The sequence below is a fragment of the Archocentrus centrarchus genome, chromosome 1 (genome assembly GCF_007364275.1).
Source record: "Archocentrus centrarchus isolate MPI-CPG fArcCen1 chromosome 1, fArcCen1, whole genome shotgun sequence".
Lineage (NCBI taxonomy): Eukaryota > Metazoa > Chordata > Actinopteri > Cichliformes > Cichlidae > Archocentrus > Archocentrus centrarchus.
In genome coordinates, this window is record NC_044346.1 from 24,651,312 (window position 1) to 24,676,083 (window position 24,772).

At 40.4% G+C, this 24,772-nt stretch overlaps 1 protein-coding gene across 3 annotated transcripts in view; it reads left to right on the forward strand.

Moving 5' to 3' along the window:
- The window catches only part of rhbdl3 (rhomboid, veinlet-like 3 (Drosophila)), a 77,940-nt gene that overhangs the window by 48,863 nt on the left and 4,305 nt on the right, over positions 1 to 24,772 (forward strand). For all 3 annotated transcript variants that reach the window (XM_030734150.1, XM_030734158.1, XM_030734165.1), the window contains 3 exons: positions 4,744 to 4,968; positions 7,691 to 7,839; positions 15,800 to 15,912. In XM_030734150.1, coding sequence (XP_030590010.1) covers positions 4,744 to 4,968; positions 7,691 to 7,839; positions 15,800 to 15,912 — 487 coding nt within the window. The remainder of the gene's footprint in view (positions 1 to 4,743; positions 4,969 to 7,690; positions 7,840 to 15,799; positions 15,913 to 24,772) is intronic.

The following is a 24,772-nucleotide window of genomic DNA, read 5'->3' on the forward strand; positions in this document are numbered from 1 at the left end:
CTCAGAAGGAAGCACTGCAGCAAAGAGAGATTTGAGTAGAGAAACATAGAGGAATAACAGAAAAGGAGCCAAAGGAAAGGACAGACAGAAACAAACTGTGAGGGGTTTATTTGTCGCTCCGTCTCTCCCTTGCACCACAGCTCTTCCATCAGTGTGATTGTCAGTAATTGCCTGCTCACTGCTCTGTCACAGTTAGCTTTCATATCACTGTTCACTCTCTTTCTCTTTATCCCACCCTTTCTAACGCTTTACCTGGAACCTCACAGCAGTTCCAGCTCTTTCTTTCTTTCTTTTGTGTGCATATTACCTTCACTTTTACATTTGTCTCCTTCTATTTAACTGCCTCTCATAAATCACTCTGATGTGTTGCATTTCTTACAATTTTCCTGGGCAGAAAATGGCTATGTTTATATATTTTTTAAAAAATCTACATCTTTAACCACTCAAATAAAATTTTAATTTTTGAATTTAATTTTCTGTAATGATTATGACCTATGATGTATGCTCACGTGTCCTGTTTTGTGCTGTGTACATGATCTTTATGGGTTTTTTTTCTTTTTTGTGGGGTGTGCATGTTTGCGTGGTGGTGGGAGATCTCTGAACATCTTTGGGGTGATTCATATAAAAATTAAAGCTGCAAGCGGCGTTAAAGGCCCTTGCCGCCTGTGCGTCCGCCAAACCCCCAGATAGCCGCCTGCGAGCCCTGCAAGCCCCTCAAGCCCCCAGTAAGCCACCTGCGAGCCCTTCACACACCCAGAGAGCCGACTGTGAGCTGCTTTTCCTGCCAAAAGTAATCCCCTGAGTTAGAGCAGTCATTGTACCTGTTTCCACTAGGTGGCACTGCGACTATCATTCAATAATCTCATGTGCATGTGTTCAGGAGTGGGTCCTTATCACACTTGTGAAGTTTGGTGCAGTTTGGACAATGAGTGTTTGAAATAGAGCAACTTCCTGTTTCCACTAGGTGGCGCTGTGACTGTCATTCACTGTCATATAGATGTGTGCAGGAGTGGATCATTATCACACTTTTGAAATTTAGTGCAGATTGGACAATGAGTATTGTCCAGGAAGTTCCTGTTTCCAGTAGGTGGCGCTAAACTGACATTCAATTGTATCATATACATGTCTTCAGGGGTGGGTTCTTATCACCCTTGTGAAGTTTGAGGGCAATCGGACAAAGTATAAGAGAATGAGAAGCAATCGAAATGTCACTGCGAAGGATCGAAGCTCGCCATGGCGCCAAGGCCACGCCCCTCTGCAATGTAACATCATCAAGGGCCTTAGTGGAAATGTTTGTGATCAATGTACAGCTCAAAAGACCTGAATAAAGTGTGTCATGCATAAATGTTAGGCTTTCCATTGAAAACCAATGGGAAATTGAGGGTGGGGTTATGGGTGCGGCGTGCAAAATGAGGCATGGGTCTGATTGAGTGTTTTGATCAGGGTGATATAGAGAATGTGGAAACCAAATTTCATAATTCTAGGAGTAACTAAAATTTCTGAGCTCCATGTAAATTTTACTTTGATTATGTAGGGGACGCTATTGCAAGAATTGCCATTGTTTCTCCATTTATAGATATGGGACTCTACATAAGTTATTAAAGTTTGGGAGAAATTGGGCAAAGCATGCACGAGTGATGACAGAAAAGGTGAGGGTAAAAAAGGCCAAAACGAAGGCCAAGTTCAGCGCCCCCTTGTGAGAAGACCGTTTAATATTCTATAAAACCATGAATAAGTTTTGATGCCCTACTTGTGTAGATTATGCTGAGTGATTTTGGTGTCTGTAGATATAACGGCCTAGGAGGAGATAATTCAAATACGAGACGTGGAAAATCGCTGACTTGGAAAAGGTCAAAGTTCAGGCCAAGATGGCTGACTTCCTGTTTGTTGTTCGGGGGTGGTCCAAGAGGATTTTTTTGCTTGTCTGCGACCGCCCCCTTTTTTGCACCTATGCCACTTACAATCACAATAGGCTCCTCGCCGATCCCTTCGGGAGGCTCGGGCCTAAAAAAACGTTACATACAAGCTTGGCATGCATAATCAACATTTAGGCTGAAAAACCAAACAAAATAGGGAGACCGTGAAATACAATCCAGGAAGTCATAGCAGACACATTCTGAAGGTACCAAAACACGCAGTGGCATATGAGGAAAGCATTTTCCAAATCTGGGAGTTATCACAGCAGAAGTTGTTTTAATTATTTAATTTGCTGAAATGTGGCATGCAAAGTAGTATACCAGGAATGTGGACACTGTCCACTGCAGTGTTCTGCTGAATGATTGTGTGTTGTGTGTTGCAACAAAAGTTAAGCCTGGTTGAAGTTTTTCTGTGTGACGACCTTGTCTGTGTGTCTGTGTGTGCGTGCATGCATGTGTGTGTGTTTAAAGCCACTGTTGATGCTAACGCTGCTGGCCCTGCCAGAAAAACCTCAGGGTAATCCAAGAAAACAGACGAACCCAGGGGTGCCCTGGTGGGGCTAACGGGGTAGGGGATTAAGGCATAAACGGCATCAAATACTTCTGTGATGAAGGTAATACACTTCTGATGCCCTTATGCTGTCTTTTTCAGCCTTCTTCATATTTCTTCTTGTCTGCTGCCTGTTTGCCCTTCTTATTGTTTCTTCCTTTGTCTGTCCCTGTTTTGACGTCTCTCTCTTCTCTGATTGTATTTTCCACTGATCAAACAGAGAAATTGTCTCTGGCTAGCTGAACACCCATCATTCCCTCTCACCTCTTCTCTGCCCTCTTCCTTCTCGTCTTGGCAGTGAGAAAACAGACAGAACATTATTCTTTCTTTTGTGCCTTGCAAAAAGAGGAGAGGAATCACAGTTGCTTCACACGAAGAATTGACTGTCTTTATGGGGCATGGCAGCCTGGGGGAGGTCTGTGAGAGCGCTTGCTTTGGTGTGCGGTCTAGAAGTGGCCATGGTAACCTGTAATCATTTTCCCACAGTTCTCTGTGACTGATATAAAGGCTGAAATAATTGGCTTTTTCTGAAGTTTATCTCCAAACAATGACTCCTGCAGAGACTCTAAAAGTCTCATTAAAAAGCTTCAGAAGAACTGTCAGACAGCTGTTCAGAGATTTTTATTGATTTTCTGATTTCATGTATTTCTTCTCATCTATATTTCTTGCGCGCTTTCAGTTCAACTGAGCTCCACTGTAATAAGTGTCTTTGCTTTCTAGATGTAAACAAGATGATAAGCCTGCTAGCTTTAAACTAAAATATTCCTTGTGATAAGCTAGTGCTCGTACTTGAATAAACATCAATTGCAGTTTTCTTACACATCTAAAATTTTAAGGCAATTTAAAGTTGTAGGTTTGAAGATGCACTTCATCTATCCAAATCTTTTCTATACCTCTATTGCCAACTGCCATGCTGCCACATTACATTTGTGTTTTCTTTCTCCAATCTCTGCCCTTGCTAAAAACAATAACACTCATCCTTATTGCCTTAAAATAGCATCTGCTAACTAACACATCTGGGCTTCCTGCAGTTCTAGAGACACAGACACAGCCATAAGATTGAGTTATGGAGTGTCACATAAACAGAGCTGAGCAAGAAACAGGTTGGGGAAGGAGGGAAAAAGTGAGACCGATAACCAGAGTGAGAGAAGGATGGAGAAGTGGGACGAGAATCTTATAAGACACATAAGAACAAGAATAAAAGGCATACAGCTTAGAGACGGCAGTGATTTAGGCAGAGAGCTAGAAAGGCTATAAACTAGAATCTGTTTGTCATCTGTGCAAAGGAAAGGAAATGCCTTACTCAACTACTCTTAAGATATCGTAATTAGGTGGTTGCGATCAGCTCCTACATTTCTTTTACTCTATTAGTGAATTTTTTCTCCTTCATGAGGTACACTCATTACATTTGTGCAAATATTTGTTCTCCTGTTCATTTGTGTAAAACGTAAAGATGCTCAAATTGCAAATAATAAAAATATAACCCACCCCGCATACTCGTAGCTAAAACACATTATTAGTATTCTTACCTTTCCGACCATGCATATTGCACTGTTACTCTCAAACAGAGGCTGCTGAGAAAGGCTAAACATTTATCACAGGATGTGCTAAAGCTTGTGATCCCTTGTTGGTTTGTTGTAGGTTTGACTTCCTGTACACTTCTGTACTGTGTGGTGTAGGGCTACTGGCAGTTCATTATCAGTTCATTGCAGATCATTTATTTTAGTCAGTTTAGTCAGTGCAAAAAGTGCTTTTGTTCAACCAACAGCCCCAAATCATTCCCAATTCCTGCTTCATATTGCATATTGTTTCATACTGGTTCATTATTTTTTTTTTTGACTCTTTGAATCTTTCACAGTTCAATATAATCCTTATTTATTTTATCCTGTGCCTTGGTGCAGTCCCTCAGTTCATCCGCTGTCTGAAACAAGTTGTTGCAGCTCCCTTCGCACTGCCTTTAAGGCTGCCCTGTGTAGACAGAAGATTTGAGCAGCTGGGCTGTGTGCTAGTGATGACCATATCAGGGGTATCTGCTCTTACGTATCCAACAGTTGAAAAATATTCTCTAAAAGTGAATGTTAATAATGATAGTTATTGTAATTATAGCCATCTGATGTGAACATAAATGAAGGTTATTGTATACAGTATATTTAAAAAAAAACAGTAGCCTTTTATCTTTTATCCTTACCTGCATCACCTCCTCTGCTTCCTCACTGTTCCTGCCATCTTAGCATTTCTCTTGTCCTTCCTCTTATTTATTTATTTATTTTGTTCTAGATGAGCAACAAGCGCTCCAACAGTTTCCGGAGGGCCATTCTGCAGGGAAGCAGGCAGCTAAAAGGCTGCAGTCTCAGAGATGAGGCAGGCTTAGGACTGTCCCAGAGGTTGGTCCGCCATGTTGCCTATGAGACCCTACCCCGCGAGGTCGACCGCAAGTGGTACTTTGACAGCTACACGTACTGTCCCCCTCCGTGGTTCATCCTGGCTATCACCATTGCTGAGGTAAATTGTTTAAGAGTATGAAAACAAAATGTAGTGTATGTTTTAGTAATAATACGTTTAAATATGCATTGACCACTCGTCATGCTATGGAGCAATATCTTACTGAATGGGGATATACATATCATGTATATAAATATATATACAAGTATATATGGGTTATCATGTAGTATATCAGCATCTGGTAGCCATCTGATGGGAATATGGAGGTAATCAATGTAAAATATTGTACGCGATCAAAATGTTCTGCAACTGGCTTATATTTATTTGAGCTGTTCTTTTTCTAGGGAGGAATGATTGTAGAGCATACATCTTTAATGACTATAAAAAAACAAGAATTTGGTTTGAATTTATTTTGGATTTTCTCTAATACACAAGGGTCAAAAGTATACATACAATACAATCAAATATATACATACACCCCCACTAATATTTGGTCAAATGTTCCTTAGCAAGTTGTACCTTGACTAGCTACTTTTGGTAGCCATCAACAAGTTTCTGGGGTAATTATGGCTGGATATCTGACCACTCTTCTTGGGAGAATTGGTAGAGCTCATCTAAATTGGTTGGTTTCGTGTCATGGACCCAGGTTTTAAGCATAGTTCACACATTTTCAATAGGGTTGAGGTCGGGGCTTTGGCAAGACAATTCCAGAAGCCTGATGTTAAACTGCTTCATCCATTCCAAAACCAGTTTTGATATGTGTTTGGGATCATTGTCCTGTTGGAACACCCAATTGTGTCCAAGTGTCAATCATCTAGCTGTTGATTTGAGGTGAAGTTGAAGAATTTGGAGGTAGTTCTCCTTCATTATTCACCACTTTGTGCAATGTACCATTAGCATTGGCAGCATCACGCTACCTCCCCATGCTTGACAGTTAGTACAATGTTCTTAGGTTTGAAAGCCTCACCTTTACTCCTCAAAACATATCTCTTGTCATTGTGGTCCAATAAGCTCAATCTTTGTCTCGTCTGACCATAAAACCTTTCTCGAGAAGGCATTTGGTTTGTACATGTGGGCAGCTGCAAATTTCAGTCGAGTTTGAAGGTGTCAGTTTTGGAGCAGGGGTTTCTTTCCTGGTTGGCACCCTCTCAGTCCATGGTGATGTAAAACTTGTTTCACTGTGGACAGTGATGCTGGTGTTCCAGCAGTGTCCAGTTCATGGCAGGCTTGAGCCTTGGTGGTTCCTGAACATGTTCACCAAGTTCCTCTCATCTGAGGGTGACAATTTGGGTCTTCTTCTACACCGTGTAGTAGTGACACACCAAGAATGCACCAAAGTAGTGACACATCTAACTTGTACTTACATACAGTTGTTTGAACTGAAGATCTTGGAATCTCTTGTTGTTGATAAATGGCTCCAAGAAACCTTCCCAACTTCTGTAAATCTGCAAGTGTCCTTCTTAAATCTTCCTTGGACTTTATGCTGGCAAAGAGAAACTATCACTGGTGGTCAATCATGATCACTAATGAGAGGCTAATAAGCCTTGGCCTTGACAACTTAAAAGACAGCGCAGAACCTTCAGCACCACTTATTAAAAGATTTAAGAGAGTGTATGTATCTATACTTTTGACCCCGTGTGGATTAGGGAAAATCCAAAATAAATTCAAATTTGTGCACCCAATTCTTGTTTTTTTTAAAGTCATTAAAATGTATTCTGTACAATCATTCCACCCTGGAAAAAGAACAGATCAAAGAAATTATTAAAAGCTCCAAATGACAATGACATTCACACCCATCATTTAGTTCTGACCACAACTGTATGTGTGGTAGTCTCATTCTGATCATTTGCCTACCTAGGAGCCATTTTTAGCAAGTTTTTTTTTTTGTCATGTCATAAAGCTCACATCATCTCAAACTGGTTTCTTGAACATGACAATGAGTTCACTGTACTCCAATGACCGCCACAGTCACCAGATCGCAATCAAATAGAGCACCTTTGGGATGTAGTGGAACATGAATGTGCAGCTGACACACAGGAATTGCATGATGGAAGGAATGTTTCCAGCAATTTGTTGAATCCATGCCACAAAGGATTATTGCAATTCTGAAGGCAAAAGGGGGTCAAACCCTATACTAGCAATATGTACCTAACAAAGTGGCCAGTGAGTGTATACCATTTATTTATTTTAAAATCAAAGGCTAAACATTGACACATAGAAAGTGTGGCCAAAGATCTGCTAATAAAAACAATGAAACAGGCTTCTTTATATATTGTAGCACTATGGTCGTTCCTCGCTATATTGCAGTTCACTTATTGCAGCTTCACTGTATTGCGGATTTTTAAAAAAATGACTAATTCTGTTTTGTGGAGTTTTCACTATATTGTGGGATTTTGCAGCATATAGGTATTTCTGTAACTCCCCAGAACTATGTTCATCACTCGAACGAAGATATAAGTTACGCCTTTAGTGGAAATAGAAGTAACGGCCGAGAGCGAAGCTACTGCACCACCTTCATCGCCATCAGTACTGCACAGCTACATAATTCATCATCTTCATCATTCAAGTTGTAGTAAGAGAGTGGGAAAGGTTTATAGGAGTGTGGGAAGGGTGTCTGAAAGAAATTGAATTAAATGCTTTTGGGTTACCTTCCATCTTATTACTAAAGTAATTTATTTGCAGTGTTTCTGTATTCACCTATGGGTGGATGGATGTACTTGTTATTCTTGTCATAAACACTTGCTCCAGCAAGTTACTTATTGTTTGTTCTCTGCTCTGCCAGGTAGCTGTGTTCATGTACTATGGTTTGCAGTTGGACCGCTTGGTCTTGCAAGTGTCCAGTCCATCCTTCCTAAAGAGCCCCCTACCTTATCACCCTCAGCTACGAGCCCAAGCCTGGAGGTATCTCAGCTACATTTTCATGCACACTGGGTGAGTTTAAGTCTTACTGCTTGACTTCTAGTTGCATGTATAGTGCTTTGCAGCAGTTCCTTTTTATAACTTTGCCAACATTGAGATTTTCAGAAACAACTTGATGACATATTTTAGACGACAGGAAATTATCTGGTAGAGTGTGTTTATGTCAGCCTTTAGATCAAGCAAGTATGCTTGTAGCACTTTAGGTGGAAATGACATGTTGATGGATACAAATTCAAGGTGCTGCATATCTGTGATGCCTTGGGGTGGCGTGACTTAAGGCATGTGAGGTTCTGAAGTGAATCCACGCAAGTTACACAACAGATTCATCAACAATAATATGCAGCAGTAATTTTTCTGTTAAACAAACTGAGCAGGACAAAGAAATAGGAGATGAGAAATGTAGTCAGTGAATGCAGTCATTAATTTTTTTAAATTCAGTGTCTGTGAAGTTACAAAACAGATAAACAGGGGCTAATAATCATGTGGGACACCTAAAAAAAACTGGCTCTCTAACAAGTGTTTGTTGTTGGATTATTGTTACATGTGTTATATGTACACTTGACTAATGCAGTCATATTTGAGTGTAGAAAACAGTTATTATCACTATCACTCTTTTCAAAAAGAGAAAACACCAAATATCAGCTTGACAGATAATTTACTAAAACCACCTCTGCATTTCTCAATCTCTTCTCCTCTCCTCTTTGACAGTATTATTACCTGTTCAGCTCAGGGCAAGTCATCCAGGTTTAATTACTCCTCTGGGTAAATGTAGTTTCAGGCAATAAAGAGAACTAATAAAATGGTGATTTACTTAAAAAGAACCTGGAGGTTCGGCGGGAGACGGTAGCAGGGCTCGTGTATGTTCAGAAGATAAACTAGAAAGGATGGCATGATAAAAGCGGCAGGGGGGGGTGGTGTTTAACATAGACCAATCACAGAGGAACACACTGAAATGATTATGGTTCTCAAGGAATGTGGCTGGATAAAAAGGGACTGCTGGAATCTATTCAATCTGACTGAGGAATACATGTATAGACACACAAAGTGACAGGAATATGCAGTGAAATTCAATGCAGTGCCCTTAAAACAAAGTTCAGCTTCATGTAGTTAGGAAATGTAGGATCCATGAACCCTGCCATAAGAGACAGAGAGAGAGAGACAACACTCAAAGGATTCCGAATTAAAGATAATTTAGATAAAATAACCACTCAAAACAAGTGGCCAAAGGCATTTTAAGGCTGCTAAATGGCGAGATTTGCTTCTAGAAGGAAAACCATGGAACAGCTGCTTTTTGTAGCAGAGAAAACCTATGAATGTGTGCGATTTTACATAAACAGTTTGTGCTTGTGTGACTAATCACTATTTTAGAAGCATTACTATGATTGTATAGTTTAGCCATGTTTCTGTATAATATCGTACTTCTACATCATGTCCGAATATGTTCCATCATCTGTATTTGACTGCTTTCTCTTTCTGAAATTGAAGTGAAATCACATTCATTGTGTATTTACAGTCACGCTGCTGGTTTGTGCTGCTTGCAAAGGTGGTTGCACTTGATGACAGTGCAGATGATTTAATTGCTAATACTAAACAAGTAGCCACCGCAAAGCCATGTGAAATCCATAATACTGGTCTTTTTGATGCACAAAAGCAGAACTTCTTCAGCTTGTATGGATTTTTTTTTTTTTGCAAAACATATTCTAATGCCCACAAACTAAAGAAAAAAAATCAATATTCTTATTTATTCAGAGAATAAACTTTTGATCACTGATTCACTCTGGATCTTTAAATAATGCTTAAATACATTCAGTTTTTATAGATTTTAGAGACAAAGTAAATGCACTGATGCCACTTCAGATACACTCATGCAACATCCATCCATCCATTTTCTTCCGCTTATCCAATTCAGGGTCACGGGGACTCATGAAACATCAAGGATAAAATACAGAAGTCTTGTCTTTCTTTATTTAGCTATAATTGATTCAACACTGAGAGAACACAGATACAGAAATTGAGTGCCCTTTAACAAAAGTCAAGGCTCATTTTCTGATTCATTTATCCACTAGTACAGACATACTTTGCTGTGTATTGCAAGATGATGCTCGACGCTCACATTAAAAGTGGCACTGACAAAGCTTTGTAACTGACTGATACCAGTATTTCTATATTTCAGTTTTTCCCACTTTCTCTCCTTGTCTCCATTTCTCTCTCTCACACACACATGTGCACACAGAGAGAGCAAGAGACTCTGTCTCACACATCTACAAACCATGTAATCCTGTCAACAGCTCAGCAGCACTGATCCCTCCAGTTCCCAACACTAAAACAAAATGTAAATATTGGCCCCAAAACATCCCTCAGCAGAGCAGACTCTCAGACTTTTTCTCTCTCTCTTCACTCACTTTCTGTTACAAGCATAAGGAGGATGTCTGTAGCAGCTGTGAAGACTTCAGAAAGATTAGCCCGTTTCAGAATTAAACCAGGATCCTAAACATTTTGGAGCAAGTTTCTGCCTGGTTGTGTTTATCCTGCTTTTGTCCAGTTCTCAGTATAACGAGGGAAGATTTCTCCTACAAAAATAATACTCTTACAGCACAACCCGAGCACCTGATGGTAGTGCAACAATTTAACATTTGTGTTGGACTGGAAAGAGGTTGCACTCAGTTTAACTCTAAAATTGTTCCATTAAAGTGAACTAACAGTAAAGTTTTCTGTAGTTTGGTGAAGCAGTGATAAAGACCGAAAGATTCAACAGTGCTTTGGTTGAGTGCTTTGAAAGGCCACGGTTATCTCGACACAATAGGGCTTCTCATGGGTATCCGCGGCTCTGCCTGACAGTGTTGCCCATTCCTCACAGCCTCATTAGCAGTATAGAAATATATAGCTGCTGTTATCTAGAGGGGAGTTGTCTTCTGAACAGGCTTCTCCCAGCTAATCAATATGCCCATTGTCTTTTTGATCACTGAGTGATCCTTTATGTCGGCGTTTTAGTCGAGGTGGCTGGGTTGTTTCAAACTAGCTAGATTATTAGTCGTGTGTGTGTGTGTGTGTGTGTGTGTGCGTGTGTGTGCGTGTGTGTGAGAGAGAGAGAGGTTATTTGTCAGGAATCTTTTTGTTTATTTTTGTTTGTTGAGTCTGTCTGTACTCGCAGCATTCGCTGGAGTATTCTATCAAACTGTCAAACAGAAAAAAAAAAAGGGACTCCTACAAGAGTCATCGCTATGTCTTTCTCTTTGTTTCTGTCAGGGCTTTCACACATTTGCTGAAAAAGAGACGGCAGGATCATTCAGACACAGAAAAACACACCGAGTGATTGAAGAGAGTGAGAGAGCGTTATCAAAGCTGAGACACAGAGAGAGGCTGAGAGGCCAGATTATGTGAGCTGCCCTCCTTTTGGATTCTGCTGTGACACCCGAATGTGTCTGAGCTGCTGACTGAGGTTTGGCTGGAAGGACGCTCTAGCTGTGAAGGGCATAGGGTGTGTGTGTGTGTGTGTGTGTGTGTGTGTGTGTGTGGATGTGTGTGCACGTATTTGTGTGGAAAGCTATCACTTGCTTACAGTCATCACAGAACCACAAGCTATGAGCAGATTAGGGCCCATTTATAGCAGCCACACACCTCTTTTATCTTCTGTTCTTTTTTGTAATATTTAAATGCTGGGTACATGTCTCTGTGACTGTGTGATAGAGCTGCTTATTTATGGCAGAAACTGTAATAATGTTGGTCACTATTGAGGTCACGAATATTTACTGGCTTCTGAAAGATCATGCGTTTGTTGAACCTCATTGGTCTCCTTGAATCAGAAGTGTTTCCAAACAGATGGACTGGTTTTCACCTGTTTGGTTGACCAAAGTCTCTCTTTCCATCATCAAGGCATCATAGTGAGGAGACTGAGTTTGGGCTCTGAGGTAAAGCAAAACAAAATTGTGCGTTCATGACTAACGCAGTAATAACAATACAAAAAAAACAGAACAGCAATCTGCTACAATCTCAAAAAAGTTGGGACAAGGCTATGTTTACTACTGTGTAGCATCCCCCTCTTCTTTTGACAACAGTCTGTAAACATCTGGGAACTGAGGAGAGCAGTTGCTGGACTTTTGGAAGAGGATTGTTGTCCCATTCTTGTCTGATACAAGATTCTAGCTGCTCATCAGTCCCGGGTCTTTGTAGTATTTTTCATTTCATGTTGTTTTCAACGGGTGAAAAGTCTGGACTGCAGATAGGCCAGTTCAGCACTTGGTGTTTTCTACTATGAAGCCATGCTGTTTTTATCTGTACCTGTATATACCTTTGAGCATAGGTGGTGCCGTTCCAGATGTGCAAGCTACCAGTTCCATAGGCATTAATGCTCCCCCATGCCATCAGGGATGCCGGCTTTTGAACTGAGCTCTGATAACAAGCCAGATGGTCCCTCTCTAGTCCGGAGAATGCGGCGTGTCCATTATTTTCCACAAATAACAGAACAGTACAAGCCTTTATTTAGTAAGGGCCTAATTATCATGGACATGTAACACTGATTTTTGGCCTTGTCCCTTCCACAATAAGAACTAACTAGATTCTCTTTTGAAGATATTGTGTGCTGTAGATGATGAGATATTGAAAGCCTTCAAGTTGAGGAACATTATTTTGAAATTGTTCCACAAACTTTTTTTTTTTTGGCAGATTGGTGAACCTCTGCCCATCTTTACTTCTGAGAAACTGTAAGATGCTCTTTTTATAGTCAGTCATGTTATCGATCTGTTGCCTTCACTTATGACCTGTTGCCCCCTTAATTTAAACATTTGTGTTCTATTGTGAATAAAATATGGATTTATGACATTTGCAAATCATTGCATTCTTTTTTTTATCGACAATTTACACAGTGCCCCAACTTATTTGGAATTAGTGTTGCAAAGTTAAAAAACAAAAGAATGCATATTTCTTAATTATGCTCATCAAACAAAGACAGAGACTTTATAAAAGGAAAAATCCCAAGACCCTCTTACTATCTGTGCATGTAGGTCGAAGGAATCTTCCAGGAATTGTGCCGGTACTTTCTGGAGAATTGATTGGTTCTAAGCTTGAAGATAACCTGATCCAGAGCAGTTCCCATGCCGATGTACCCCAGTAAGAAGTGAACCATTTTCGTAATGCTGAAAACACAGGGTTAACCCTGAAGTTACCTGGAGAAACCTAAATTTCATGGTTAATTAGGTCATTTCAGACATAACCATGCTCCACAGCAGGTTATGTTGAAGATAACCTTCCTTTCACCTGCCTCCACCCAGGGGTTTGTTTTCCTTGCTGACAGCTTACCAATGTGTGACCTCGGCCTTTTGATTAAAGTTTTGGAATAATGAGGCCAGGGCAGAGAGTTTCAAAGGAAATGCTGCAGAAAATCAAAACAATGACAGAGAGACTTTCCCCCCCTGAGACAGTTCTGTTTTGTCAAAAGATTCCAGTGTTTATCATTTATATGAATTGTATATCTCAAAAGATTTATGTCTGTGTTATGTGGCCTCTTTTGCATTTTTGTCATATAACGTAAGAATTAAGCGTGGCTGAAGTAAACCTTATGCTGCATGTGAAAATTGCAAAGAAGGCCACTTTCATGAGTATGTGGCATGAGTCATACAAGACTCTTGGGAATATTTTTATTAGAATTATTTCCTTCTTATATGGGTTTTCTCTTTCTTTGTGACATAAGTTGCCCTTTTTCGTTATTTCTGATAATGCCTTTGCAAGCTCTGTATCATTCACAAAATCATGTTTTCCTCCTCCTTGAGGAGGTAGCTCCCATTTACTTTTAAATAGTGTGAAAAAACATTTCCCATCTCAGTAAACATGAACCCCAGAATTTGATTTTTATCAAGGTTTGTGTTTCATTATTTCTTCATGCCAGAGTTGAGTATGTTTCCTGTCAATCATCCACAGAGGGGGAAAAATAAATATTTTGCCTTCACAGAATTTATGATCACTTTCACATCTTCTCTTTTAAAGTATAGAGAAGAGAAATAAAAAAAAGAAGCTGCCTTTTAAGACTTACGTATATGTCTCATACAAGGAATTTGATGTGAAAGTGGTCATTTTTGCGCTTTTAATGTAGCATAAATATAATTAAGTATGATCAAACATTGTGTTGCTTGAGAGAAATGCAAAACTGGCCACTTTCATGATTGTTTTCATATCTGTCAAGAGCAGGCAGATGATACATGTTTAGGATTTGGAGTTGAGCTCACTGCTATTTTGTGTTATACTTTTATAAGTGAAGGATGAGGCCACGTGGGTTTTCTGGCTGGGAAATGGTTGATTTTCAAATTTCTTTCATTGCAAGTTTGAGTAAAAATCATGATAAATGTATCATAGATTTTAAAGTTAAAGATATATTATGTGTGTGTAGACATACTGTCGATGGATTGGTGTGTTTATTACATTATGCAGTGTTTAAAAGTCACAGTGGAAAACTAAAAACTGCTTTGAACCACTAATAAAGAGTATAGAAAGCAATTTAGGTCTTAATTATGAGACATTTAATAGAAGTGTGCACACATTGAGAAAGCATGTAATCCTGTAAACAGCTCAGTTGCACAGATTCTTAAATCAAAAAACTGGCTGTAAATATTGGCTTCTGAAATAAACCTCAGTAGAAAACTATGCAAAATGACCAGCCCCCATTTCTTCCCCATCTTTCTTTTTATGTAGCTCAAGGAAGAAATTAATTTTTATGGAAATGTTTTTCAGCCTCACAGACACAAAAACAAACCCATTAATAATTATATTAATCAGCAGAAAATGCATCTGCTTTTGTGTGTTTGTTTACTTGACGTAACATTTGACAACATCTAGAACATAAATTGTTGGTGGGCAAAAGAAAATTTGTGAACATGTCACCTTGGGCTCTCAGAATTTGCAGTTATTTTGACTATTTTTGACATTTAATAGGCTAAATAATTGAACAGATTTATGAATAATGTTAATAATTATCAGCTGCAGGCCACAGGTTTTGAGTGAGCATGTTTGTGATTTCTGCTACTAACCTGATACAATGGGAACTGGATGGTCATTAATGGTAGGTGTAATGCAGAAAAATTGATTACCAAATTGCCAACATCAACATGTCTTTCTTGAAAATTATGAATAATACATAGATCAGAATGTCAAGAGTTTTTCCAGGGACTGTTTCCAGGGGAACAATGCGTCTGGAATGACTCATTGTGTTCTTTTTTTCATTACTTTTCAAAATAAATGACTCTCTTTTGGTGCTTTTATTCCGAGCTCCATTTGTTGTTGCTCGCACTGAATACAAAGACTGTATATAGAGGTTGGCCATAGCTTCCATATCTGAAAAGTGAAATTGCTGTAGTAATGCATAACACCTTCACTTTGAGGGCCAACAGGGAGTGACTCCTCTGCCTGCTTAAAAAGAACAGAATGGGGCACTGGGGTGGCTCAGTGGGTGAGCAGGCAGCCATGCATGCCACATGGCTATGGTACAAGCAACTCAGGTTCACATCCAACCTGTGGCCCTTTACTGTGTGTGTCCTCCACTATCTCTGTCTCTCCCCACTTTCCTGTCTTCCTTTGCTGTTCCCTATCCAATAAAAGCAAAAGGGCCAAAAAAAAAAAAATCTTAAAAGAAGAAGTCTGATTGCATAGACATCTGTTGGAAAACAGCCCTGAGCTCCTTTGAACTATGACCTGAGTAAACACTTTCCTGATGACTTTATGGGCGCAAATGCTAGTTTTAAATTTTATTGACTACAGCATAGTGTTCATTTTGTAAACTGTGGTCCATGTTAGATTCAAAAAGGAGAAAAAAAAAACCCTCCTCATCACAACCTTTTTTCAAAACAGCAAAACACAAATGGTGAAATTGGTCAATTTGAAGCCCAGCAAGTGACCTCAATAACTCACATGTCAGTCACATGTCTACACTGACCCACTTTATATTGCTACTGTATTTATGTGCGTGTATATATTATTCATGTTACAGGATTGAACACCTGAGCTTGAACATGGCCATGCAGCTGCTGGTGGGTGTCCCTCTAGAAATGGTCCACGGTGCCCTGAGAATTGGACTGGTCTATGTGTGTGGTGTGCTAGCAGGTAGGCAGACGGTCTCGCTCTCTCTGTTTCCCAGGGACAAAACACAGACATACACGGCAGGGTTTTCCCTTTCAGCTCCACCGTTGTTCCATCTGCTTTTTGAGTTTGTTTTTTTTTTTTTAATGCATTTAACCACCTATCATATTTCGTTGCGTGTGTTGGTGAATACTGGTCAGTGAGAGAATTGCGCATATGTGTGTGGCATGTTCAGGACAGATGGTCTTGTGTTTCTGTCCTACCAGATGTGGTGGGATGTAGGGGGTTGTCAAAGCCCCCGTCAAAGCCCCCATGTCCTCCATTCAGAAAAGGGCAAAGCAAAGAGAGCCATCTCAAATAAAGCTCAATCACAGAAACACGCACACAGTAATAATGAAATGGGGGGGGGGGTGAAGAAAGAGATGGGATGAAGAAAGAGAAGCATGATGAATCCTTAAGTGTTAATAAAACAGAGAGCCTGAAGAGGAGAGCCACGATATGAGAAATATAGAGATGGAAGCGTAGCCGAGCTGGGTGAGAATTAGGAGAAAACCCAAGCAAGGAACTACAAATAAGAAAGCAAAAGCGGACACAGGTTTGAACAATATGTCACTGCTCCCTTCCTACTTCCCTATCAACCTCAAGCACTGGTGCAATTTCAGTGTTCAGGCCTGCTCAGCTGTGACAAAGCATGTGTACGTGTGTGAGCTCATGAGCGCTGTTTTTCTTCACTGAATCTGTAATCTCCAGCACAGTGATCAACCCCAGTGTTGTTTTCCTCCCCCCCCCCCCCCCCCCCCCCCCCCCCCCCCCCCCCCCCACACACACACACACACACACACACCCACACCCTTTTTTTGTGTACCCTTGGGTGTCATTTTTAGCAAAACAACTGGAGTGGAAATATTGGGCTACTTTTTGAGATGAGAGTTAGAAACATGATGCCTTGAGGCGGGAAATGAGGGTTTTTACTGATAGTGAAAAAAATAATTGTGTTATATGAATCGCGGCCATTGAGGTTTTGTTTAATATTCATGAACATTTCTCTCTAGCCGTCTACAACTTGCCATTGTGCGTTTAAGAGTGTGTGTTTGTGTCACTGGCAAACACCCCTGGGGATACCAGCTGTGGCGGCCTGTAGCATTAACCTCACAGTGAAATGAGGAAGGAACACATGAATCACTCACACTTATGTATGCACACAGACCAACATACACACAAATGTCTGCTGTTTTAATTATATATCAACCACCACGAGGAGGATGGGAGTTGTACTCTGGTTGTGTTGGCTGCCATATTCGGGTTTGTTATGAATGACTGAGCTCTGTAGGTTTTGCAGCAGAAGGACTCTAGTGTTTCTCTCTAAATTTAGCAGCAACGGGATATGTGCATATACTGCATATACAGTATGCTTTATGGGCTGCAGATTTATGATTATGCGACATAATCAGTTTGAAAGGCATACATACATTAGAATGGAGATCAGAGGAGGGCATAAAGGTGACCTTCTGCCCAGTGATTGTGGATTCTGGACAGAAGAAGTACGTGTAATTTGGAGATTCTCTTGGCAAAAGTGAACTTGTTTGTGGAGTATTTTAATATGACCTCAAACTTTTCTGGAGGCGATCTTTAAAAGATTAATGTAGGCTTTTTTACTCTTAAAGCTAGATTTCTTTATCAGAATTATAAATCAAATATAAGACTGGTTGATGTGTAACTCATGAGGAATAATAGTTGATTGGTTGAGGAATTAATCAGAGGTGCAATAAGGCCAGAGGCATTGAGTAGGAAACTTTTCCCTCATTCTATTTTAATTTGAAGCGAAGGAATAATTCTGCAGGTAATAAGATTTTTTTTTTTTGTTTGTATCAGAACTCTATGACCATTTCTCTTCAAAAGGATGGAGTTTGTACAATTCTAATGAGCTTAAAAGACAGTGTTTGCTGTGATCACCTTTATTCTTCAGCACAGACTGACCTCTGTTAGGCAGCTTTCTTATAATTTCTTTAGGTAGTCTTCAGGAATAGTTCTCCTGGCTTCTTGAAGGACATTTCATAGCCCTAATTCTTTGTTTCATTTTTGTTCCATCATGAGATCATCTCTGTGAAGATGATCCCAGACTGCTTCAGTAATGTTGAAGTCTGGGTTCTGGGGAGGCCAAACCATGCCATCGTGTGGTTTTCTATCCAGGTATGCTTTTACTGCTGTGTTTTACCACAGTGTGTTTGGGATCCTTGTCATGCTGAAAAAAAGAAGTTCTTGCCAACCACCACTTTCTAGATGGGACTGCATGGTGGTTCAAAACCTGATGATACTTTTCTACATTCACAATCCCATCAGTTTTTACAAGATTCACAACACCGACTGAAAGGCGGCCCCAAAGCATGACAGAACCTCCAACGTGTTCTGCAGTCTGTAGACACTCACCGTTGTATTCTCTCCTGACTTTTTCTGCACATATTGATGGCAATTTGAACAAAAAATTGCAAATTTGGATTAATCTCTACATAAAACCCGTTGGCACTGATTTTTAGTCCAGTTATTTTGTAATGTGGCATACCTCAGCCTTTTCTACCTGTTTGCCTTCCTTAAGAAGGAGACCATTTTTCATGAGGCTTCAGTGAACAGTAAATAAATCAGCTGAACATCTCTCAGGTTCTATGTCAGGTCTTCATTGGATTTTTGTTATTTCTTAAGGACATGACTTTCAGATACTGTCCATGTGCTGCAGATAGCTTTTTAGGGCTTCCTCTTCTGCTTTTGTCCTTCAGGTTTCCTCAGATTTTTTTAAGGACACACTACACATCAAACTGAAATATGCCAAGTTTTTGCCTAATTACTCTATGGGAATCACCTTGGTGGTGCAAAAATACTTTTTTAAATGCCTGTCAGACTATGTTATCTTTGGCAGTTTTTGCAGATTCAACTAAAGAAATTTGATCAAATTATATAGTTTGGCAGCATGGTGCTAGTAAGAAACTGCTTAAAGATACAAAAACTGATTCTTTGCTAAGTTGTCTGTTATGTTTTGCCACAACACTGGTTCATCCCTTGAGTTAGGTGCCTTTTTTATCCTTGAATGATTCATAGGTCAGTGTGAAGTGGTTCAACAAACAAAAAAAAAATGGACTGAAAATGAGTGAAAAAGTAGACGATGTATTTCCTGCATGTTTTGTTTGATTTAAGACATTTAAACATTTTAGCTTAATCCTTAGTATTAAAGCACAATGTTGCTGCTTAACAACACTATCAGGTTATTGTGTGAAGAAATATTAAATCCAAAAGAAAAGGGCTCAGCTGGCACATAAAGGGGTTAAGACATAGTTCAGAGGTCAAGTAATGACTCAGAAAAAGGTCCTTGACCCTCTAGGGGTAACACACTCCTTTTAATGGAAACATGCAAAGTAACTCTTTGCAGACAAGTGCAAAGATGCAAGAAAAATGTCTTTCAGAGCAAAGGGTGTAAGGCAGGTGCAGCAGTGGATAATAAGTGTATAACAGCTGAGGGTCAGACAAGACAAACCAGACACATGGACAATAAGGTAGCTATACAAAGTCAAAGACTTAACTATGGGCACATGGGGGGTCACTTACAATAGGCCCACACATAAAGCACTACTGTAACGGCTTGGTATATATTCAGTTGGCTCAACATGCAGCCAAGCTGTTGATTTTTCTCATTATGAGCACTGATGTGCGTTATTATATCTCCTCATGTGCCTGGCTCTTTCGCTGTAGTTTGGAAGAAGAGCCAAGAAAAATGAGCTGCCACTTTCGACTCTAAAACCTACAGGCCTCCTGGGGCCTGCTGAATGACTATGAGAGACTGTGTCCTTGTGTATGTGTGTGTGTATATGTGTACACAGAGGCACAGTGCTAAAATAATGTTATTAAACCAAGGTAATTACAGAGATGGAGGTCACCCTGCAGATACACCCTTCCAAAACACAGGAACTATGGGGTGCAGTTACTCTGTTTGTGTGTGTGTGTGTGTGTGTGTGTGTGTGTGTGTGTGTGTGTGTGTGTGTGTGTGTGTGTGTGTGTGTGTGTGTGTGTGTGTGTGTGTGTGTGTGTGTGTGTGAGAGAGAGAGAGAGAGAGAGGAATCAGAATATTCACATTCATTTTCTTTTCTTTTCTTTTCTTCACAGTTTGTTTCAAAAGTACTTGTACTTGATTATTTGTAGGTTAAATATGAATTAAAACTTTTTCCCACAGCAAACATTACCAGTGTAGAGGATTTTTTTTTTTCCCAATTTGATTGAGTGGTGATTTTCAGTAATTTTTACAATTTTCTCTTCTTTGCTTTTTGTGTTTGGGTGCCAGTGCCTAAGAGGAAAGGAGTAAATATGTTTGATATTAGGGGACTACACTACCAGAAGGAAACATTGCAGACATTGAGGACAGCTACAAGTACCTTGGAATCCCACAGGCAAATGGGAACCATGAAGAGGCTGCTAGAAAAGCTGCAACCGCCAAGTACCTGCAGTAGGTTAGGCAAGTCCTGAGGAGTCAGCTGAATGGAAAGAACAAGATCCAGTCAGTCAACACACCTTGCCAGTCATCAGATGCCTTGCTAGGATATTAAGCTGGCCAAAGGAAGTGATAGAAACCACTGACATCAAGACAAGAAAGCTCCTTACTATGCATGGAGGGTTTCACCCCAAATCCAGCACCCTGAGACCGTACACTAAGTGTCAGAACCACTATCTTAGATGAAACAACAAAGATCCATGAATACATCACAATGGCCACAGCTAATCAACTGCTTACTGAATCCTTCAGGCTGCAGACTCCTGAGAAAGAAGAGGAACAACAGGAACCATCATGGAAGGACGGGGCCCTGCATGGCATGTACCACTGGCAGGTAGAAAGACAGCACAGAGGCACTTATCATGGCAGCACAGGAACAAGCTCGATAGAGACTGGGGTCTATCACACAAGGCAAGAGCCCAGGTACAGGCTGTGCAGAGATACCCCTGAGACAATTCTGCACATAGCAGCAGTGTTCAAGATGCTAGCAGGCAGGGTATACATGGAACGCCATAACCAAGTGACTGGCATAGTATACATGAATATCTGTGCTGAGTATGACTTGGAAGTCCCGAGGACAAAATGGGATATGCCTCCGCCTCCATGGGTGGTCGAGAATGACTAAACTAAGATCCTGTGGGGCTTACAGATACAGACGGACAAACTAGCGATGGCTAACCAACTGGACACAATAGTGGTGGACAAGCAGAGGAGGAAGGCTGTAGTAATAGATGTAGCATGCTAAGCGATAGTAACATCAAGAAGAAGGAGAAGCTCAACAAATACCAAGGACTGAGAGAAGAGCTAGAGAGGATGTAGAAGGTGAAGGTAACAGTGATCCTCGTGGTAATCAGAACACTCGGGGCAGTGACCCCCAAACTGGGAGAGTGGCTCCAGCAGATTCCAGAAACGGCATCCGAGATCTCTGTAGGCAAGAGTGCAGGTCCTAGGAACAGCTAAGAGACTGTTGAATTTATCTGTACCAAAAGCAGCCACAAAAATCAAAATCTTCATCAGTATGCATAAAGTTAATAAGGCATCAGTAGCAAGATGAAGGTGAAAAGAAACAGTGAAGAACAATGGTTTTAGATTTTGTATGTTTTGACTTTATATTGCACATTTTAATGTGTATTTCTTAAAAGGGAAATTGGCAATATGCATCAATATTTTTGTGTGATGCAAAAATATAATCATTCTATGAGAACAAGTGTGGAAGAAGAGAGTGGAAGTGAAACTACTCATCTCCAGCTGCTTGTGCTCTCTTTGTTCTCTTGTGGTGTGAGCAGTTGTATGTCATATACTTTACATCAATAATTTAAACTTTCAGTGCCAAGAAGTGAAGGAAAGGAAAAGAGAAGCAAAGTGTAAATGAAGAAAGAAAATGAGTGAGGGAGAAGGGAGGAAATAGATAAAAGATGAGTGTTTGGACATTTGAATAGTCCAGCTAATGTCTTTCTCTTCTTTTTATCTTTTATTCTACCTCTCGCAAGGAGGCTGCAGTGAGAACAAATGTGTCTCGGCCTCTGAATGTCCACTTGTTTAAACTTTGCTGTGTGTGACTGGATCTTTTGTGCATGCAATGAATTGCTACCAGTTGCGCTAAAGAGAAGAGCTCCTTGCTGCCCAATTTTGAATTGTTTTTGTCTTACATTAAATTATAGTGTGTGCTGTTACAGCATGACTAAGCTTCCGTTTATGGAGGTCTGTACATAACACACCCACCTTAAGGAGCTAACAGCAAAGCTGCATTTATGTCACTCACACTAGATGTATTCAGTGCACAAATGGTCACAGCTTGTATAAAAGCAGTTTAAATTAGTCATATTGTCACACTATAAAGAGGGAGCTGAGTGTGAAAGGGAAGCTGTCAATTTACTGGTTAGTCTATGTCCCTACCCTCACCTATGGTCATGAGCTTTGGGTAGTGCCAAAAAAATGAAATTATGAATACAAGCAGCAGAAATGAGCTTCCTCCAAAGCATGGCTGGCCTTTCCCTTAGAGATAGGGTGAGGAGTGCAGCCATGCGGGAGGGGCTCAAAGTAAAGCCACTGCTCCTCCACATTGAAAGGAGCCAGTTGAGGTGGTTCGGGCATCTGATTGGTTGCCTCCTGGGCGTCTCTTGAGTAAGGTGTTTCGGGCACGCCCTACGGGGAGGAGGCCCCAGGGCAGACCCAGGACATGCTGGAGAAGTCTAGAACCCATGGACGTCACTAAACACTGTGTTTACTCCTTTGAGATACCCCACCAGGCCATTGCTGCAGCAACCTTCAGTTGCTGGTTGTTGGTGGCTCTTTTGACCTTTAAATTTGTTTTCAGTGACTGCAAAGTATGCGCTGCTGGATTGAGATCAAGTGAAGAATATCACTTGAAGAATATCACATTTCTTTGTCTTGAGAAACTCTTGGATTGCTTTTGCAGCATGCTTTGTATTATTATCCATTTATACTGTGAAGCTCTGTCTGCAGTATAGCCCTGTACACTGTAGAATAATCCTGCTTCTTCTGTCAGCAGTCACATCATCAATAAACACCAGTACCCATGCCATAACATTGCCACCACCAGTGACGTGCGGTGAGGGTCGTGACTGGTGAGGCACTGACGTCATCACATCAGATTTACAAACATATAGCTTATTCACCATTTGATTGGCAACAGTTGTTTTGTTTAACTTTAACATAGTCTGAAGCAAACCTTTTAGCTCCGGTGTTGGTCTTCCTTTAATTATTATCTTCTGCTTCGATTGAAAGTCCAGTTTAGAAAATTCTTTCAGTTGAGTTATGTAATCTTCCATGTTGAACATAAGGCCAAGCAACAGGAAAAACTAACTGGCCTTGCTAACTGTTTATGGTAGCTTGCCACCGAGGAGTCGTAGAGTCCCTGGGATCACCAGCGCCCCCTACCATGAGGCACGAGAACTGCGTGCCTCACCTAGTGTCTCTTCGCAGCAGTTTCATGATCGCTCAACACAAGAATGCATTACACACACATACAGTTGTTAATGAAAAAAACAAAAAAAAAAACTGTGCATTATATACACCAGCTAAAATATGGAAATTTAGTTCATATAGTAAAAGTGTTAGAACATTTTAATAGCCACATGCAAAGGGAAAGTAATCCGGTCTCACTGCATAGCATGCCAGCACAGTTAGTAGTCATTGGCAATGACTATACTGAGCCGCACCACGGATTGCGCAATCCGTGGTGCGGCTCGCCGGGCTGGTGCCTCACCGTTCGTCTCTTAGTATTTGACCGGCAAATGCGAAAATTCAGCGATTTTGAAAAAACTAATCTAAAAATGGTGTAGTTAAATGGAAAAGAACTTTAAAATACAAATCACTGAATGAATATAACCATTTAATTTATTTTTTAATTTTATATTTCCACGATGACAGGTGAGGCCGTGCCTCACCTGCCTCCCCTGACTGCACGTCACTGGCCACCACCATTTTTAACAAATGATGTACTTTAGATCATGATCTGTTCTCTTCCTTCTTCATACTTTTCTCTTCCCATCATTCAGTACACATTAATCTTGGTTTCATCTGTCCAAAGATTTCTTTCCAGGACTGTGCAGGCTCTTTTAGAAAGTCTAATCTGAGTATAACCAGTGATTTGCACCATTTTCTAAGTTCTCTGTATTTACAGCATGGTACAAACTGGTTACACTGCACGCTCAGGTGGTAGAGTGGGTGATCTACCAATCAGAAGGTTGATAGATTGGTCCCCGGCTCCTCCGGTCCGCATGTTGCAGTATCCTTGGGCAAGAGCTGCCCTCGATGCAGCCATCGAAGTGTGAGTGTGAATGTTAGATAAAGTGTGTAGGCTGTGTAAATGCATGTGTGACTGGGTGAATGAGACTTGTATTAAAAAAAGTGAGTGCTCAAATTGAATGGAATGTATAAGTGCTAGTTATTTACATTCATGAAAGTGTGTCTTGATTGTAGACCTTGACAATGAGACGTTTATTTTCTCAAGAGTGTTCTTCACTTGGCTAGATGTTTTGAAGGGGTTTTTCTTAATCAAGGAAACAATTCTGCAGTCATCCACTTTAGTTGTCTTCTGTGGCCGTTCAGCAGGCCAGTGCATTTATTCTTCTTAAAAATATATCATATTGTTAATTTGGTCCCGCCTAAAAAAAATTTTTCTTAGTAATTTTGGTTTTTCAATGGTGGTCTCCCTCACTTGCACTGCCATGTATTTGGACCTCATGTTTAGTGAACAGCTTCCAAATACAAGTTCAACACTTGGGATCAGCTACTCCAAAATTTTTTATGTGCTTAATTTACAAAGGAATAGTTGGCTTCACCTGGCCATGAAACTGCTCGACAATTGCACGATTACATTTTAGTGGG